This window comes from Hylobates moloch, unplaced genomic scaffold (assembly GCF_009828535.3).
Source record: "Hylobates moloch isolate HMO894 unplaced genomic scaffold, HMol_V3 SCAFFOLD_14, whole genome shotgun sequence".
In the NCBI taxonomy this organism is placed as follows: domain Eukaryota; kingdom Metazoa; phylum Chordata; class Mammalia; order Primates; family Hylobatidae; genus Hylobates; species Hylobates moloch.
In genome coordinates, this window is record NW_026652289.1 from 8546428 (window position 1) to 8565660 (window position 19233).

The window sequence follows — 19233 nt, forward strand, 5'->3', positions numbered from 1 at the left end:
AAGGAGGAGCTGGTACCATTCCTTCTGAAACTATTCCAATCAACAGAAAAAGAGGGAATCCTCCCTAACTCATTTTATGAGGCCAGCATCATCCTGATACCAAAGCCTGGCAGAGACACAACCAAAAAAGAGAACTTTAGACCAATATTCTCGATGAACATTGATGCAAAAATCCTCAATTAAATACTGGCAAACCGAATCCAGCAGCACATCAAAAAGCTTATCCACCATGATCAAGTGGGCTTCATCCCTGGGATGCAAGGCTGGTTCAACATATGCAAATCAATAAATGTAATCCAGCATATAAACAGAACCAAAGACAAAAACCACATGATTATCTCAATAGATGCAGAAAAGGCCTTTGACAAAATTCAACAACCCTTCATGCTAAAAACTCTCAATAAATTAGGTATTGATGGGACGTATCTCAAAATAATAAGAGCTATCTATGACAAACCCACAGCCAATATCATACTGAATGGGCAAAAACTGGAAGCATTCCCTTTGAAAACTGGCACAAGACAGGGATGCTCTCTCCCACCACTCCTATTCAACATAGTGTTGGAAGTTCTGGCCAGGGCAATTAGGCAGGAGAAGGAAATAAAGGGTATTCAATTAGGAAAAGAGGAAGTCAAATTGTCCCTGTTTGCAGATGACGTGATTGTATATCTAGAAAACCCCATTGTCTCAGTCCAAAATCTCCTTAAGCTGATAAGCAACTTCAGCAAAGTCTCAGGATACAAAATCAATGTACAAAAAGCACAAGCATTCTTATACACCAATAACAGACAAACAGAGAGCCAAATCATGAGGGAACTCCCATTCACAATTGCTTCAAAGAGAATAAAATACCTAGGAATCCAACTTACAAGGGATGTGAAGGATCTCTTCAAGGAGAATTACAAACCACTGCTCAATGAAATAAAAGAGGATACAAACAAATGGAAGAACATTCCACACTCATGGGTAGGAAGAATCAATATCGTGAAAATGGCCATACTGCCCAAGGTAATTTATAGATGCAATGCCATCCCCATCAAGCTACCAATGACTTTCTTCACAGAATTGGAAAAAACTACTTTAAAGTTCATATGGAACCAAAAAAGAGCCTGCATCGCCAAATCAATCCTAAGCCAAAAGAACAAAGCTGGAGGCATCGCGCTACCTGACTTCAAACTATACTACAAGGCTGCAGTAACCAAAACAGCATGGTACTGGTACCAACACAGAGATATAGATCAACGGAACAGAACAGAGCCCTCAGAAATAATGCCACATATCTACAACTATCTGATCTTTGACAAACCTAACAAAAACAAGAAATGGGGAAAGGATTCCCTATTTAATAAATGGTGCTGGGAAAACTGGCTAGCCATATGTAGAAAGCTGAAACTGGGTCCCTTCCTTACACCTTATACAAAAATTAATTCAAGATGGATTAAAGACTTACATGTTAGACCTAAAACCATAAAAACTCTAGAAGAAAACCTAGGCAATACCATTCAGGACATAGGCATGGGCAGGGACTTCATGTCTGAAACACCAAAAGCAATGGCAACAAAAGCCAAAATTGACAAATGGGATCTAATTAAACTAAAGAGCTTCTGCACAGCAAAAGAAACTATCATCAGAGTGAACAGGCAACCTACAGAATGGGAGAAAATTTTCGCAACCTACTCATCTGAGAAAGGGCTAATATCCAGAATCTACAATGAACTCAAACAAATTTACAAGAAAAAAACAAACAACCCCATCAAAAAGTGGGCGAAGGATATGAACAGACACTTCTCAAAAGAAGACATTTATGCAGCCAAAAAACACATGAAAAAATGCTCATCATCACTGGCCATCAGAGAAATGCAAATCAAAACCACAATGAGATACCATCTCACACCAGTTAGAATGGCAATCATTAAAAAGTCAGGAAACAACAGGTGCTGGAGAGGATGTGGAGAAATAGGAACACTTTTACACTGTTGGTGGGACTGTAAACTAGTTCAACCATTGTGGAAGTCAGTGTGGCTATTCCTCAGGGATCTAGAACTAGAAATACCATTTGACCCAGCCATCCCATTACTGGGTATATACCCAAAGGATTATAAATCATGCTGCTATAAAGACACATGCACACGTATGTTTATTGTGACACTATTCACAATAGCAAAGACTTGGAACCAACCCATATGTCCAACAACGATAGACTGGATTAAGAAAATGTGGCACATATACACCATGGAATACTACGCAGCCATAAAAAATGATGAGTTCATGTCCTTTGTAGGGACATGGATGAAACTGGAAACCATCATTCTCAGCAAACTATCCCAAGGACAAAAAACCAAACACCACATGTTCTCAGTCATAGGTGGGAATTGAATAATGAGAACACATGGACACAGGAAGGGGAACATCACACTCCCGGGACTGTTGTGGGGTAGGGGGAGGGGGGAGGGACAGCATTAGGAGATATACCTAATGCTAAATGACAAGTTAATCGGTGCAGCACACCAACATGGCACATGTATACATATGTAAGAAGCCTGCACATTGTGCACATGTACCCTAAAAGTTAAAGTATAATAATAAAATTTAAAAAAGAAAAAAGTAAAAATGATACTGCTGACCTAGTTCATTGTGTTACTATAAAGGAATATCTGAAGCTGGGTAATTTATGAAGAAAAGAGGTTCATTTGGTTCTTGATTCTGCAGGCTGTACAGGAAGCATGGCCCTGACCTCTGGTGAGGGCTTCAGGAAGCTTCCACTCATGGCGGAAGGGGAAAAGGGAGCAGGTGAATGGCGCTCACATGGCAAGAGAGAAAGGAAGAGAGAGAGAGGATGGAGATGCCAGGCTCTTTTTAAACAATCAGTTCTCATGAGAACTGATAGAACGAGAACTTACTCATTACCTTGGGCATGGCACCAAGCACCCCATGACCCAAACTCCTTCCATCAGGCCCCACCCTCAACATTGGGGATCAAATTTCAACCTGGGATTTGGAGAGGACAAATATCCAAAGTATAACAGCTGCTATGAACATAACCATACATGTTTCCTGTTGCACATGTCCATAGTTACTAAATATGTCCTGTGATCTAATAGAGTGAGTCCCTACAGTTTGTTCTTCTCCAGAAGAGTTTTGACTTTTGAGTCTTTGTACTTCCTTACGGTGTAAGAAAGGATTTGTCAAATCCATTTTTTTTAACTTTAACAATATTTTGTTGGGATTGCATTGAATCTATAAAGTAACTTGGGAAAAACTGACATCTTTAGGATGTTTAATCATCCTATCCATGAACATGATATATCTCTCCATTTATTTAAATCTTCCTGTCTCTCAAATTGTGTAATTTATAAATTGTCATAAAGGTTTTGTATTTCTATTATTAGATTTATTTATAGGTTTTTTTTTTGTTGTTGATAGAGGAAATGGTGAAGGGTTGTTGTTATGTCTTTTGTTTGTTGCTGGTATATAAAAATATACATAAGTTTTCTGCATAGATTTTTAAATTCTAGCCACCTTGCTAAACATTCTTAGTAATCCTAATAGTTGTACTACTGTTGTGGATTTTCTATGTACACAGTTATATTATCTGCAAATAATGAAAGTTTTATTGATTTCTGAATCAAATTATTTTATTTGTTTTATCTTATTTATACTGGCAAAGCCCTTTGGTAAAATACTGAATAGAAAAGGCGATAGCAAGCATTTACTTCATCTGTATTTAAAATCACTGGTCCTGACTTTAAACAATCCTAACTTTTGATCATCATCATCATCAAAAATAATGATTGTTTAGATTTTTGGTAGGTACAGTTGGTCTCATATTCAAAGTTTATTAAGAAGTTTCATCATAAGTGGTTTTTGAATTTTATCAAATGAATTCTATGCACATATTTAAGTGATCTTTCAATCTTTTAACATGACAAATTATATGATCAGTATTCTAAGGTTAAACCACCCTTGCATTCCTTGGAATAAACCCAACTTGATCATGGTGTATCTTTTTTTTCTAAACCGTTGGATTTGGTTTGCTAATATTTCTTCTAGGATTCTTGTAGCTACACAAGTGAATAATATGGGCTTGTGTTCTCCCTTTTTGTCTCTTTCTTGTACTAGATTTATGACTTTATTGTCAAGATTATTTGCCTTTTAGAATGAGTTAGGAAATGATTCTTCTATTTCCTAGGAAAGTTTATATAAAATTATCATGATTTCTTCCTAGAATATTTCACTGAACTCATCTTTAAGATTGTCTGGGCTTTGTAATTTCTTTATGGCAAGTTTTTAATCACTGGCTCAATTTCATAATTGGTTACAAGGTATCTCTGCTTTTTATTTTTACTTAAATAAGTATTGGTAATTTATATGATTTAGAAAATTGTCCATTTCATCTGTATTTTTAAGTTATTATAATCTCCTTTTGTGTTTTCAGTCTCTGCTGTTTCTATAGTTATGTATACCTTTGAGTTCCCAATGCCATTTATTTTTGCCTTCTATACATTTTACTTGGCCAGTCTGATCAGAGATTTGTCTATTTTACTAGACTTTTCAAAAAAACAACTTTTGCCTTTATTGATCCTCACTGTGGTTGATTTGTTTTATATTGTATTAATTTATACAGTGATCTTTGTTGCCTATTTCCTGTGAATTGTTTTTCATTTACTAATGTCTTAAGTTGAATATTCTAAACATTAGTGTTCAGACTTTCTTCTTTTCTAATATATGCATTTAGGCATATAAATTTTTCTTACTTTCTATATGCCCTTTTATTTTTATATTTAGAATTTCAATATCAGTCAGTCCTAAGTACTATCAAATTTCCATTATGGTTTCTTCTTTGACATTTAGAAGTGTGGTCATATATTCCAAAATGAGGTAATTTTTAAGTTCATCTTTTCTTATTGTTTTCTGTCCTGTGCATGCAAAGCTCACGATTATATCAATTCACACACAGAATCTGGAAATCCTCTTCTCCCGTTCTCTCCTCTGTGAGATCCACCCCTCCCCACGTCGGCCCCCACTTTCAGCTCCCGGGCCTCCTTTTCTGATACTTCTTTCTTTAAAGCCAAGACTTGCTCAGCATTTGAGCCACCTGGGCTGCTGCATGGTTTTACACAATCGGGGCCACTCTTAGGGTAAAGCAGTGAGAGGAAAGAGGAAAATGCAGCCACAAACTCTGGTCCCTGGAATTCCCCTTTCCCAATACTCGGTCCAAAAAGACAGGCTCTCTCTCAGTTTTTGGCACCTGTGTCACCGCCACACTGCAGAGCAGCTGAGGACAAATGCTGCACTCAGGGCTGGTGGGGAAGTCCTCACACTCAGTTAATGGGGATTCCCACTCCCGTCTGTGACTCACAGCAGCACCTTTTCCTGGTCCTCCGGTTAGAAAGGCAGGGTTTCTGAGATTTTTCTCCCAGCACTTGTTCTACACTGGGGCCACTCTCAGGTCAAAGCCAGAAAATAAAAGAGGAAGGCAGAAAAACTTATCCCCAGACGATTCATTCCTCAAGTTTTGACTCCCTTCTCCAATCGTCTTGCTTTTATGAACTTTCTAGAGTCTTCAGGTGGTTTCATTTTGTACATTGTCCAGAGGCCTCAACTATACTTGGTGGGAAGGAATAGGTGCATTACTCCCTCTTCACCAGCCCCAGAAGTCTCATCTCTTGCTTTTACTGAACTCAGGTTTAATTCAAATTATGAATTTTGTACTTTTCCAGCATTGTGTTTTAGCTGAGGGTCCTTCATCTGCAGACAGACATGACGCTGGAAGCAGTAATCTCCCGCTTTCTTTTCTAATGACTCACAAGCAATCTTTTTATTTAACATTAATAATACATTTCAGACATGGCCAATGAACAATATTAAGCTGTTTCTGTATAGTTCTCTAAGTCTACTCTTCTCACTTAACCATAAGTACTTGCTGGGAACCTCCAATGTTGAAGCACTGTGCTAAATGCTAAGGAATATGGAAATAAGACCAGTAGATCCTCAGGGCATTCACAATTCAGCAAGGAAAACAGACACATATAACTGCTGTAAAACACTCTGATAAGTGCTGTGATAGGTCACTGAAGTGTTATGGTGGCCTGGAACTCAATAGTTCCAGCAAGAGACTGGTTGGTCACAATGTGCTTTGGAAAGGAGACCACACATTAGTTAGCTCTTGAAAGATGAGCAGCATTTTACCATGGGAAGTCAAGATAAAGGAGAGGACAAGCACTGTCACAAAAATAGAAATGCAAATGGCAACTACTGTTAACAACAATGCGTTATATACCCAAAAATTGCTCAGAGTAGATTTTAAATGTTCTCACAACAAAAAAGTAAGTGTGTGAGGTAATGGATATCTCAATTAGCCAGACTTAGCCTTTTCACAACATACGCATATATCAAAATATCACGTACACCATCAATATGTATAATTCGTATTTGTCAAACAGATAAATACATAAAACAAAAGGTAAGACATTTTGTAATTTTCCAGCCTTGTGTTATATCTTAGCTAAGGGTCCTTCATATGCAGACTGACGTGATGATGGAAGCAGAAGTCTCCCACTTTGTTTTCTAATGACTCACAAGCCATCTTTTTATTTAATAATACACTCAGACATGGCCAATGAACAATATTAAGCTGTTTCTGTATAGTTCCCCAAGTCCACTCTTTTCACTTAGCAAGTACTTGGGAACCTCCAATATTGAAGCACTGTGCAAATGCTAAGGAATATGGAAATAAACAAGACAAATAGATCCTCAAGGCATTCACAATACAATAAGAAAAACAGACACCTATGACTGCATGCTCAAAGGAGATCAAGATCAGGTTTTCCACCTTTTGCTCTTCACCAAATGAAGCATCTCTTTTTCCAGCAAGTACCTTACTCACAAAATAACCTAGTTCTGGGAGCCTTTATGATTATGTCCCTGATATGGAACATAAACACCACACACACACACACACACACACACACACACACACACACACAGATGTCATCTTGGAAGTTCTGCCTTGCTTATGAGGCTAACTCAGTTGGTTTTATTTTGTTACTTTTCCAAATTCAGTAAAACATCACACTTTTAAAGACTGGACTGGGACCTAAGTCCATATGTAAGACAGGAATTTTTTCTGAAGAAAATTATCAATTTACCCTAGAAATACTTTTTAATATTTTACTGATAGGCAAACATTAATATTCTTTTTTATCCTTTTTTAAATGAGCTCTGATATAAAAATGATAAAAATTGGAAAAGCATCCATGAACATTTACTTAAATCTTACTTATTACATAAATTAAATACTCCTCTTCAAATGGCACTATGGAAAGGTATTTTCCTCTCCCTATAGAAGTCAGTAAGTGTATTGAGTTTGCTGCCATAACAAAGTACCACAGACTGAGTGGCTTAAACATCAGAAATTAATTTTCTGACAAGGCTGGATGGTAGACGTCTGAGAACAAAATGTGAACAGGGCTGGTTCTCCTGAGACCTCTCCTTGGCTTGTAGATGGCCATCTCCTCCCTGTGTCTTCACATAATCTTTCCTCTGTGTGTGTCTGTGTCCTAATTTCCTCTTCTTATAAGGACATCAATTATATTAGATTAGGGCCCACCAGTATGACCTTATTTTAACTTAATTAACTCTTTAAAGATCCCATCTCAAGCATGTCACATTCTGAAATGCTGGAGATTAGGACTTCAGCATATGAATGTGGGGGTGGGGGTGCACAATTCAGCCCATAATAGTACACTTAAGACAACCTACACAAACCAAGCCAATATTATTAATATTTCCCACAACAAATAGACCCACCACATATTTTGGATCACTTTGTTTTATTGATTAAATAAAACTATGATATATTCATATAATGGAATAGTATAATTGCCATAAAATGGAATAACCTTAAAATCATTCTGGAGAAAAACGTTTATATTTACCTATGTAGTTACTTTTTCCAATGTTCTTTATTTCTTCATGTGGATTTGAGTTACAGTCTAGTCTATGGCCATACCACCCCGAACACACCTGTTCTCATCTGAGTTACTATCTAGTGTCTTTTTATTTTAGTCTGAAGGACTCCATTTATTATTTCTTGGAGTACAGGTCTGCTAGCAACAAAGTCTCTCCATTTTTGTTCATGGAATGGCTTCATTTCTCCTTCATTTGTGAAGGATAATTTTGCTGGATATAGAATCTTGGTTGCCAGTCTTTTCCTTTCAGTGCTTTCAATAATGTCTTCTCATTGCCTTCTGGCTTCCATGGTTTCTAATGAGGAATAAGCTATTAATATCACTGAAAATAACTTGCATGTAATGAGTTGTTTATCTTTTGCTGCCTTCAAGATTCTACCTTCATCATCGTGTTTCAACAGTTTGATTATGATGTGTCTCAGTGTGAATCTCTTTGGGTTCACCTTACTTGTGGTTAAGTGTTTTAGATGTATAGATTAATGGTTTTCATTGAATTAAAGACTTTCCAGTCATTATGTCTTCACATAATCCTTCTGCTATTTTCTCTTTATACTCTCCTTCTGGGGCTCCTATTATGCATATGTTGGTATGCTTGCTGTGTCCCACAGGTCTCTGAGGCACTGTTCATTTTTCTCCATTCTTTTTTCTTTCTATACCTCAATAATTTCAACTGACCTATCTTCAGGCTCACTGATTCTCTCTTCTGCCAGCTCAAATCTGCTAAGTTCCTATAGTAATTCTTTTCTTTCATTTATTATACTTTTTACTTCAGAATTTATGTTGGGATTTTAGATGTAACTTTTTATTATTGATATTCTCTATTTGGGGAAACAGTGTTTCCCTATTTCCTTTAGTTCTTTAGACATGGCTTCTTTTAGTTCTTTGAACATATTTAAGATAGGTGATTTAAAGTCTTTCTCTAGTGAATCCAATGCCTAGGCTTCCTCAAGGACAGTTTCTATTGACTGCTTCCCTTCCTGTGTATGGGACATACTTATTTCTTTGCATGTGTCATAAATTTTTGTTGAAAACAGGCATTTTAAGCAATATAATGTAGTAACCCTGAAAATCAGATTCTCCCTCCTTTTCAGAGTTTTTTGTTGCCATTGCTATTTGTTTTTTAGTAACTTTCCTGAGCTAATTTTGTAAGGTCTGTACTTTTTGTGTATATGGCCACTAAAGTCTCTGCTCAGTTAATTTAGTGATCAGCTAATAATTAGACAGATTCTCTTAAAAGCCAGTAACCAAAAATCTCCCAGGCTTTGTCAAGGGTCTCTATGTACATGGTGGGAGGTGCCTTCAACATTCAGTCAGGCACTTTACAACTCTGCATTAACCTTCACCTCCTACTTGCACAGAGACTCGGTGTCAACCAGAAGTGAGATCTCAGGGCCTTCTCTGGTTTTTCTTGGGCATGTGCACAGCCCTACACATGCATGTGATCTTCTAGTTTCTCTGGAATATGTCAGAGCTTTCCAAAGCTCCCTGTGAACCTCTTTCCCCAGAATTTTTGTTCTTTGATTAGCCTGCTGTTTTCCCTCACTGTTATCACAGCCCTATTTTCTAGCCACTTTACCATAAACATGTACTTCCTTGGTGGAAAAAGAGTTATTGGATCACCTTTTCCTCTTGACTTCCTGATTGTTTCTCATTCTGATCCCACATATCACTGCCATCACCTGTCTTCACCCCACCCTCAAGCACAGATAAAGAAAAGAATTCAGAAGAGAAACATTGTTTGAGAAGTAAAATCAAATCAGTGTTGACCTTTTTTTTTCTAATACCTAAAAGCCCTGCAATGTTTGTTTTAGAGGCATAAAGGCGGGGCTTCTGTGGGTCATCCAGGGGAACATTTCAATGTTTTGAAGGGTCACATTTCAGTTTTGAGATTAAGAGGAAGAGCACAGAGCTGGGGTGAGGGCTGGTGCTGGCTCAGGCTCTGACAGCTATAGTTGAGTCAATCACATAGGTCCCTGGCACCCCAGTTTCTTCTTCTAGACACAAGGAGCAAATGCAGTGCTGCAGGAATGTTGTGTAGCTCTGGATCCTTCTGTGTAAACATTCACGGGTATCCTCTTCTCCCTAATCCACCTGCATTCAGCACAAAGCAGCTGCGTAATACTTACTGGTGGTCCTAACAGATGACATACTGACTGGCTGGCTGCTCTCCTGAATGAATGAACACAGGGCCACAGTATGATATTCATGAGTCCCTGGTGATCTTGCCTTCGGAAGCCCCTTGCCCCATTAAGAAAATGTTTTAAGTTCTATTTTACAACTGTGTTGGTATAAAGATAAATATATTAACATTCCATCTAAAAGTTTATCTTTTCTGATTTTAAAAGAGTTAAAACATGTTCACGGGCCCCTAGAAGTATCATGGGCCGTAGACACCACACCTTTTTGCCTAATGGAGAAGTCAGCCCTGGATGAATGACTGAATGAATGTTTTCATTTCCTGAGAATTTGTATAAAAGATTTCTTTGACCTCAGAAAAAATTTTAAAAACCACACAAGTGTCATTTCTCATATCTTATGACACACTTGTTACCTATTTTTATTTTCCAAGGAGGGGCCTGGACTTTTCCTCTTTCTGCCGTTTCATATTTAAAAGAAAGCTACTTCCTGACTCCAGGGCTGCTGGTAGCTCACATGGTGCTTTTATGCAAATTACAAAAAGGCTTCTCATCTTTAAGAAAAGGGAAAAGTGGCTAGGAGCAGTGGCTCACGCCTGTAATCCCAACACTTTGGGAGGCCGAGGCAGGTGGATTGCCTGAGCTCAGGAGTTCACGAACAGCCTGGGCAACATGATGAAACTCCATCTCTACTAAAATACAAAAAAGAAAAATTAGCCAGGCATGGCGGTATGCACCTGTAGTCCCAGCTGCTCAGAAGTCTGAGACAGGAGAATTGCTTGAACTCTGAAGGTGGAGGTTGCAGTGAGCCGAGATCGCACCACTGCACTCCAGCCTGGGCGACAGAGTGAGACTCCATTTCAAAAAAAAAAAAAAAAAAAGGAAGGGGGGAAAAGCTTTTAAAGTAGTTATGATGCACGGTCTGAGCAACTATGACCACTGGGCCTAAGGAAAGTGCAAATTCAGGTGGGCGACCCTTCCAACTGCATCTGGGGCCACAGTCATGGCCTGTGTGTTAACGGCAGGTGGGAGGGTAACACTGATCTGTCGCCTCTAGCTTAAAAACAGCCTAAGTGTAGTTCCATATATGAAATTTCATTCTAAGTCTGTGGCCAAAGAGCTCAAATCCCATTAGAACCCAGGCTAAACCTCCAAGAGCAGTAGGAGGCCAGAGTCATGGCTTCAGGGTTCTCCCAGAGCAGGGTGGACCAGACATAGCCACACACACGCAAAAACTTGTGTGCATTTGCACACTTGATTTCCTTTGTGTGTGCATGGCCACGCAGGCAAATGTGGCTTGATGTGGGCCAGGACTCTCTCATTGTTCCCCAGGACTCCCCTAAGAGGCCTGGAATCTCCATGGCACATTAGCATGCCTCTACAACATGAATGACACCTACTAAGTGTGACATCGTATGCAGGTCAGTCTCAACAGCTGCATGCAGTACTCCTCCCGGCTCTCTGTGACTCCTTGGCCATGGAAAGCCCACACTTACATATGCTAAAGCCTCTATTCTTCTCTCTACAGGGATGACATGCCAAGCTCGAAGCTCCTACATCACCAGTGAGATCCTGTGGGGTTACCGGTTCACACCTGTCCTGACCCTGGAGGATGGGTTCTACGAAGTTGACTACAACAGCTTCCATGAGACCTATGAGACCAGCACCCCATCCCTTAGTGCCAAAGAGCTGGCCGAGTTAGCCAGCAGGGCAGAGCTGCCCCTGAGTTGGTCTGTATCCAGCAAACTCAACCAACATGCAGAACTGGAGACTGAAGAGGAAGAAAAGAACCTTGAAGAGCAAACAGAAAGAAATGGTGACGTGGCAAACCTGGAGAATGAATCCAAAGTTTAGTGCCCTAGCGGGGCAACCCCTTCTCTTCTCCCCCCAACACCATCTTTCCTTGTCTCTCATTCTCTTTCTTTTCTGTCTCTCTTGCTTTTTTATTTGTTTATACTTAATTTTTACATGACCAGAAAACAAATCTTCAAGGTGTAAAATATCTACCTGCCCTCTCTCAGTTATTCAGATTGACAAGGTAGACATGGATTTGATGAAGGTGCAAAGTGTCCTCATTTGTGGCCCAAGCCTGGTCTCCTCCCAAAATACTACACGTCCAACTCCTGGAGATTTCAGTTACTTACCTGCATGTGTTATACAATACCAGATCACTCAAAAAGGTGTGTCAAAGATTTTACCTGGGATATGACAAGCAAGGTTTCTGGTGCCTATTTATTCATTCAGTGAGACACAGCGTGGAGCCCTCAGTTTTATGGATCCCAATTCATTTCATCTACTACAGGGTGAGGTGCTTGCCCCCATGTGGGTGTGGCAGTTACAGGGCCCAGGTGAGCTGAAGACAAACCACTGTACATATATATGCCTTATGTAATTATTTTCTTTTTGTAGTTAGTAATAAAACCTAGCATGTACAAAAGTACCATAGAACAGAACTTCTAAATACTGTACATAGATGTATCATTAATGTAGGTTTAGATATATAACTTTAGAAATAAGAAGCAAAAAAAAAAAAAGAAAAAAGAAAGAAAGATTCCTAACATGCAGTAGGCATTTCTGTTTTGATGTCTGTGTTTTCCAGGTTATTTTGATCCAGTTGACAGCTGGCCCTTCAGTGCATGGCCTTTGTTTGTGTCTCAGACTGGCAGACGTTAGGGTACCTCACTGTTCCCACGCTGATCCTTTCATTGAATCTAATAAGCCATAGGTCTGGGGGATATTGAGGGGTCTGGTAGATGGCAAAACCCACCACCAATATGCTGATATACTGCGAAATGTTACAAAACAGGTGTCTTTTTTTAAAAGATAACAAGGGCCTCACTAACTGGCCTGGAGGAGGGGGAATACCAGGAAGGAGCTATTCTCTAGCCTGTCACCAAAGGTATGTTTTTACTTTTCACATGAGCTCTTGCCCTTTGTAGTACAATAATTTAGGAAACTTTTCTGCAAAACCATTGATTCTCCAGCTGTAGTTTCTCTACAGACTCTTACAATGAGACATGGTAAGTTAGCAGAAGACGGTTTGGGTCTAAAGCCATGAAATTCACGAAGGCATGTAGTGAGTGGCATGCATTATAATCATTGACCTCTCACACTTTGACTCTATCTGGCGTTCTGAGAATGACATCTCGCCTGTCCCTGGGGCTTATCCATCAGCATTTCTTGCATTGTGATCTTTTATTATTTTGAAATGACCAGAGTTCAGTATTCAAAGATTAGATCAACAATCTTGACGATTGTCTAAGAAATGTCTCTAGAGTATGCCACAGGTTAGAAATCAAATCCAGTGTCTCTCAATCAAAAGAAAACAAACAAAAAAGTCCAGCCTTAATTCACTTTAATCTGCAAACAGGAAAGAAGGGAGGAAGGGAGGAAGGGAGGGAGGGAGGGAGGGAGGGAGGGAGGGAGGAAGGAAGGAAGGAAGGAAGGGTATTTGTACTGGAAATCTGAATTTTAAAATGAAAAAAATAAGGAAACAAATATTAGATCAAACCTCCGGGGCAGGTGGAGATTTTGCACTGTTACAGATCTTTCACATTCATTTTGCATTTATAAGCTGTTTGTTCTTTAACACAGTTGCCCATCATAAATATTCATTGAATGGATCCAAGTTTATTTTCAGCTCCTACAGCTGTGCTCAGTTTGAGGCTCTGCACCATGGAGGTCAAAGAGATCAAACTAGCTGTCCCTCTTTGTTTCCCTTGCCTTCCCTGACCTGATTGCACAGGCCTTTGCTGTAGTCTGGGGACCTCGTCTACTAAAAAAGAAGTCCCAGGATAAGGAAAGTGGCTCCTAAATATAACCTCGGGGCCTCTCTTCTCCCATCTCCGAGAACTTGGATCAGGACAACTGCCTCTTGGCACTGACTTTAAGGAAAACAAAACTGTTGGCCATAGCCCTTTCCTGCTTGCCAGTATTTCCTTTTTTGCATTGAATCTCTGTTGAATCATTTCTTTATTTCGCACACTCTAAGAAGGAGGTGGTGGTCCAGGAGGAGGAAGCTCAATACACTCCCCTTGAGGCTGCAGGGAGGAGCCATGGCCTGACCTCTCTGCAGCCTAATGAAGGGCACTCTTGGCTTGGGGAGCTCCCCTGCAGCCTTGCCAGGGTTGCAGGCCAGGCCATGGCAGGCACAAAACAAGATGGAATAGGGGCTGCAAAATATCTTCTAATTTAGCTCTTGAAGACTCACTGGGCCTTTTTAATTCCATTGCTAAGGTTTAAAGGACAGCGCACACCCCCGTGTCTGGTTGGAAGAGCAAGCAGCTCAGGGCCTGATCCCTGCTTGCCTGCCCTTTAGCACAACTGAACGAAGAGCCTTGACAACACGTTGGCCAAGTGCACCTGTCAGTTCTGTGTCTGTGACGGGCACCCGGATGTGAGGTCTCTCCCTGTTTCTCACTGTCTTTGTTGTCAATGTAGTTGGAGACAGAACTTGAACCAAATCTCATTTTTGTAATGTGAGCCTCTGAATCTTTAAATGAGGATGCTCCTGAAGAACCTTTTACTAGAATGTCCCTATCAAACATGTCTATTTTTCTACAGTTGTTAACACAGTTTAACAGTGTATTTTGTGTCAACTGTTAAAATTTGGAACTGAAAGTTCATTGAGACTGATTTTCTAAGCAGCGAGTAGTGAGTGAATGGTGTTTTCCCTTAAGACAGCTCAACAAAATTGACCCCACAATTTCCACTCATTCTATTCCGCAATATCCAGTCCTCATTCCCTCAGTCGCTCCATTAGCAAACCAAGTGCAATGAGAATTTTTTAAGAGTCTCTTTTAATACAACAGTATCCATAACTAATGAAGATCACTCTCAACTTGATCCTTTGGTCTGTTTGGTTAATGTATTTGAGTCACTTTTCCATAAAGCATGGTGGGATCCATGAGCCAGACAAGAATTTGGAATTTAAGGGTTATGGTTTGCCACAGTTGACCCCAATCTGACAAAACAAAGTGCTCCTGGATGGAAGGGCAGGTTCAGCTGCAAGCATGACCCCCCACCACAAGGCTGCTGAGTTCCTCGGATTCTCACCTCCACCCACCCCAACGTGCTCTCCAACTGGAAGAGCATCCATTCATTTATAAATCAACTTTATGGAACCAATAAAATCATTTATGATTTAGCTGTCCCCAGGGTAAGCTATACTCTTTTACATTGACATAGCAAATGTCAACTTTTCTGTCTTCAAACATGGCCTTCCAGCCTGGTTGTTCCAACATATATCCCCTCTATGCCCATGAGGCAGAACTCTCTCTTCCCCCACTCCCTTCCTCCATCTATCCCCATCCTTTGCTGTTTCTCTGGTTCTCCAGTTCCAATTCTATTGTTTTAGTTCAGTACCTTATGTTCCGTAACAGAAATCCAGCTGGAAATGTCAACCTATTTCTTAAGCACAATTTTCTCTTGCAGGTTTAACCAAGCTAGGGCTCTGAAATGTCTATTTTTCATTGCACTCTAATGTAAAAATTATTCATGACTTCGTTTAATAGTCTAAATTTTGAATTCTCCAGAGCAACATTCTTAAGCTTTCCATCCCTACATTTTCTTACATTTCAGGTTTCTTACTTTTTTCCCCTTTGCTTTTTTATTTAGATTTAAGCCAGTGTCTTTGGGATATTTAGAAACTGTTTACAAAGGTGGGAACTGGTGGACAGAGAAAGGGGGCATAAGAATGCTGTTAGAAAACTACCTGAACTCACCAGAAGAATGGGAAATCATTTGATTTGCTGAGAGAATACAATTAAAATACTCATAGTAAATCATTTCCAAAACAGTTTGCTAATAGTCTGGCTACTCTTCAGTCTTTCTTTCCCTGACTTGGGTAATACTCTGTATGATTTAGAAATGTCAGGAAAGTAGTTGAAAGTTCAGTGTCCTCTATGTATGGTAAACATTATCTTTGAGGATGATTTCCTTTCAATGGATGGCTTTAACATTGAAAAACATAGGTAACATATACACAATAGATGATTCATTGGTATTACATTACAATACACTAAAATAACATTATCTTGTTTCTAAACTTTATGGCCAACCGGTATTTAAGAAAATGTTAGCCTTTAATTAAAATTGAGTAAAGCACACCTCTTCCTAATATTTCTGCCTTTAATGTCTTGAGTGCTTTAGATGCAGAGTGTCATCTAGAAGTCAAAATTCTGTCAGAAGGCTGCTAAGAGATTTTGATAAATCACAGAATGTATAATAATAACAAAACAATATTTTACCCAACATGGTGTGGTGTTTGAGAGCATTAAGAGCACTTGTACAAATTATCTTATTTCATTCTAATTCACCATGAGAGGTTGAGTATTATAATTTACATTTTATAGAGGGAAAACTAGGGTTTGGGCAAATTGGCCAAGTTTAAAAGGCCAGTGAATCATAGCTCCTTGTCTCAAATCCAGGTCACAAGGCCCCAAGCTGTAGGCTATTTTTACTACAAAAAATTTCGGCAAACCAAATCTGCTAAAAAAAAAAAGTCTGGCCTGCTCCCTGTCATCGTACCACTTGTGAGCTAAAAGTGATTTTTACATTTTTTAATAATTGGGGGAAAAAAAGAAAAGAAGAATATTTTGAGACATGTGAAAATCATCCTAAATTCAAATTTCAATGTCTACAAATAAAGTTTTATTGGAACACAGCCACAGCCATTTGTCTGTGTGTTGCCTATGGCTGCTTCCACATGCACTAGCAGAGCTGAGTAATTACAAAAGAGACCGTGTGGCCGGCAAAGATTGACATATTTACTATCTGGCCCTGTATAAAAAAAGCTTGCTGACCCCTGTACTGTACTGTTAAGTACTATTGGTACTATTAAGCAGTAGAAATAGTACTATTAATAATAGTATGTAATAGTACTACTAAGTACTATGAAATATTGTACTGTACTCTTAAGAGACTCCTAGGCAATATAGAAGAATGACTTTTTTTCTAGTATAAATTATTGAAGTCACTCATAAGTCTGTTCAAAATAACATAGCTCTTTTTTTTTTTTTTTTGGTTGTCAAAGGGACAACTGCTTCGCAAGACTTAGAGAGCCCAGTCATTCAGTTAGAGTCTCAAAGGAAGAATCCTTCCTTTTCATGCCATTCCTCCAGAGTGGCAAATACAGTCAACAGCCAGCCAGGATCTAGTAGTCAACTCAGAAACTGGATACAGTAAAATTACTCCTTAATGAACTACCGAGAAATGGGCATTCCCAGCCCAGCAGCTGAAATATTGCTTCAGTGGCACCCACAGGCATTGGATGATGTACATAGCTCAGGCTGCCAGTCTCTGCTCAGCAAAGCAGCCCAGACCTGCAGTGGTTGCCATACATCAAACCTGCCTCGCTCCTCCACATGGCTTCTCTCTTAGGCTCTCTTGGAGAAGAGCTAAATAGGTGGCCCAGATGTCTCCCTCTGTTTTCTTGCCAGTTTTCTCTAGCCTACAATTTACAACTGATCAAGGTGATGAACGTGAACCTGGAACTACCGCTTATGTTTAATTGCGCTAGTTCTGGCTCTCTCTAGCCACTAACCTAGAAGTTTAATGTGCAATTAGAGAACTAAATTCTTCTTATGGAAAACCAAAAGGTCCTTTGAAAAGAGCTCAGGGAGGCACGGAAGTATAGTAGAGGGTTGTTGGATTTCTTGCGCTTTCTGAGTCTGAAGCAAAGACAAACATTGGTAATTACAGACATAATGGATGGAAAAAGTCCAGACCTTAGGGTTTTTAGATAAGTCAATATTAAATGACATTCTTTGTGTCACTAAGCTGAACTCCCTTGTCTTCTAAGGAAGCATTTCTAATGCCATATGTAGTCAGCCAAGCTAGGTTCCTTATTTTTTAGTTCTATGGAAAAACATATCAAGTTCTCTTATGAGTGCTTTTCTGGAAATCAGATGAGAAAGAAAAAAATGTAACAATGTAACAAATCACTGTGATGTTGTTATATTGTCGACAGATAAAGGATGGACTTGATCCTGCGTCTGAAACTAAGTAGGTAATGTTATCTACAATACAGACCATGCAAAAAGCTTGTGACCCTTCAACTGCGTGGAAGAGCGAAACAACTAAGTGGGAGGAAACAAATCTCAAAGTTCCACACCATAAAACTTAAATAAATGTAAAAGGAGTCAAACTTTTACTTGGCCTCATTGCCTTGGTAAAAGAAAGCTTCATGTATCCACCTAATTCAATAAGAGAGTCCTAGGAAAAGGAAGGCAAAATACTTTTAAGGCACAGAAAAATATTTCACTGGGGTGGTCAACGTGATTAAGTGATGGAGATTAGATTTATCACTGATGAAAACGGTATTTATAGAGTTATTTTTAGACACTATACCCCCTAGACGCGAATCCTAACATGCACTGTGGTTGGCCGGAGAATTATGGCCACATAGTAAACAGATCTTGATTTCAGAGAATGCAATGTTCCCACCGACTTTGTGTAATTGCCCATTTCAAGATGAAGGCTCAGCGCCCACTGTATTAACACCGATCATCAATACTGTGATATCAACTAAGCCAATCTTTATAAGAATACGAAGGGCTGTTTTTCTCAGGCAATGTAAATATCTGCTACCAACAAGCACTAGTGAAATAAACATGTAATCATCATCGTTTCTAAAATTGATAGAAATCACAAAACATTCAAGCAAAAGGGCAAGGTCTTCCAGGAGCCTAGGAGCAGACTTTTGGCTACAAAGAGCCTAGTCCAGGCTGAATACCTTATGGAGTATGTCAGTCTTGGGTCTTATCACTAAACACAACTAGTAGAACTGGATCAACTGGAGTGCAGAGAGCAGAGTTTCGGTCAGCCGTGCATTACCCAAATCTCTGGGTCTTCAGCCAGTCTTCTTAGAGGAGGGGAAGGAGCACTGTCCTCAGATCTGGCCATCTCTCAGCATTGCTGACTGTGGGCATGGGTATGAGAAATACCCTCCCGTAGCTCAGACTTGGGCAGAACAAAAGCCTCAGCCATGCCCACCCACTGAGGTCTCTCTAGGGGAGCTTCTCCCTGCAGGGTCTGGAAAATGATCACCTAGAAGTATCTTCCAGGGGACCCTGTATCTTTCAAGCTTAACTTGCCCCACACCCTTGACCCCACAGAGCACCTCCCTG

At 39.6% G+C, this 19233-nt stretch overlaps 1 protein-coding gene across 1 annotated transcript in view; it reads left to right on the forward strand.

Moving 5' to 3' along the window:
• Positions 1-19004, forward strand: part of KCNJ6 (potassium inwardly rectifying channel subfamily J member 6) — a 322877-nt gene extending 303873 nt beyond the window's left edge. The window contains exon 4 of the mRNA XM_032174246.2: positions 11634-19004. Coding sequence (XP_032030137.1) covers positions 11634-11959 — 326 coding nt within the window. The 3' untranslated portion in view covers positions 11960-19004. The remainder of the gene's footprint in view (positions 1-11633) is intronic.
• The last annotated feature ends 229 nt before the right edge of the window (positions 19005-19233 follow it).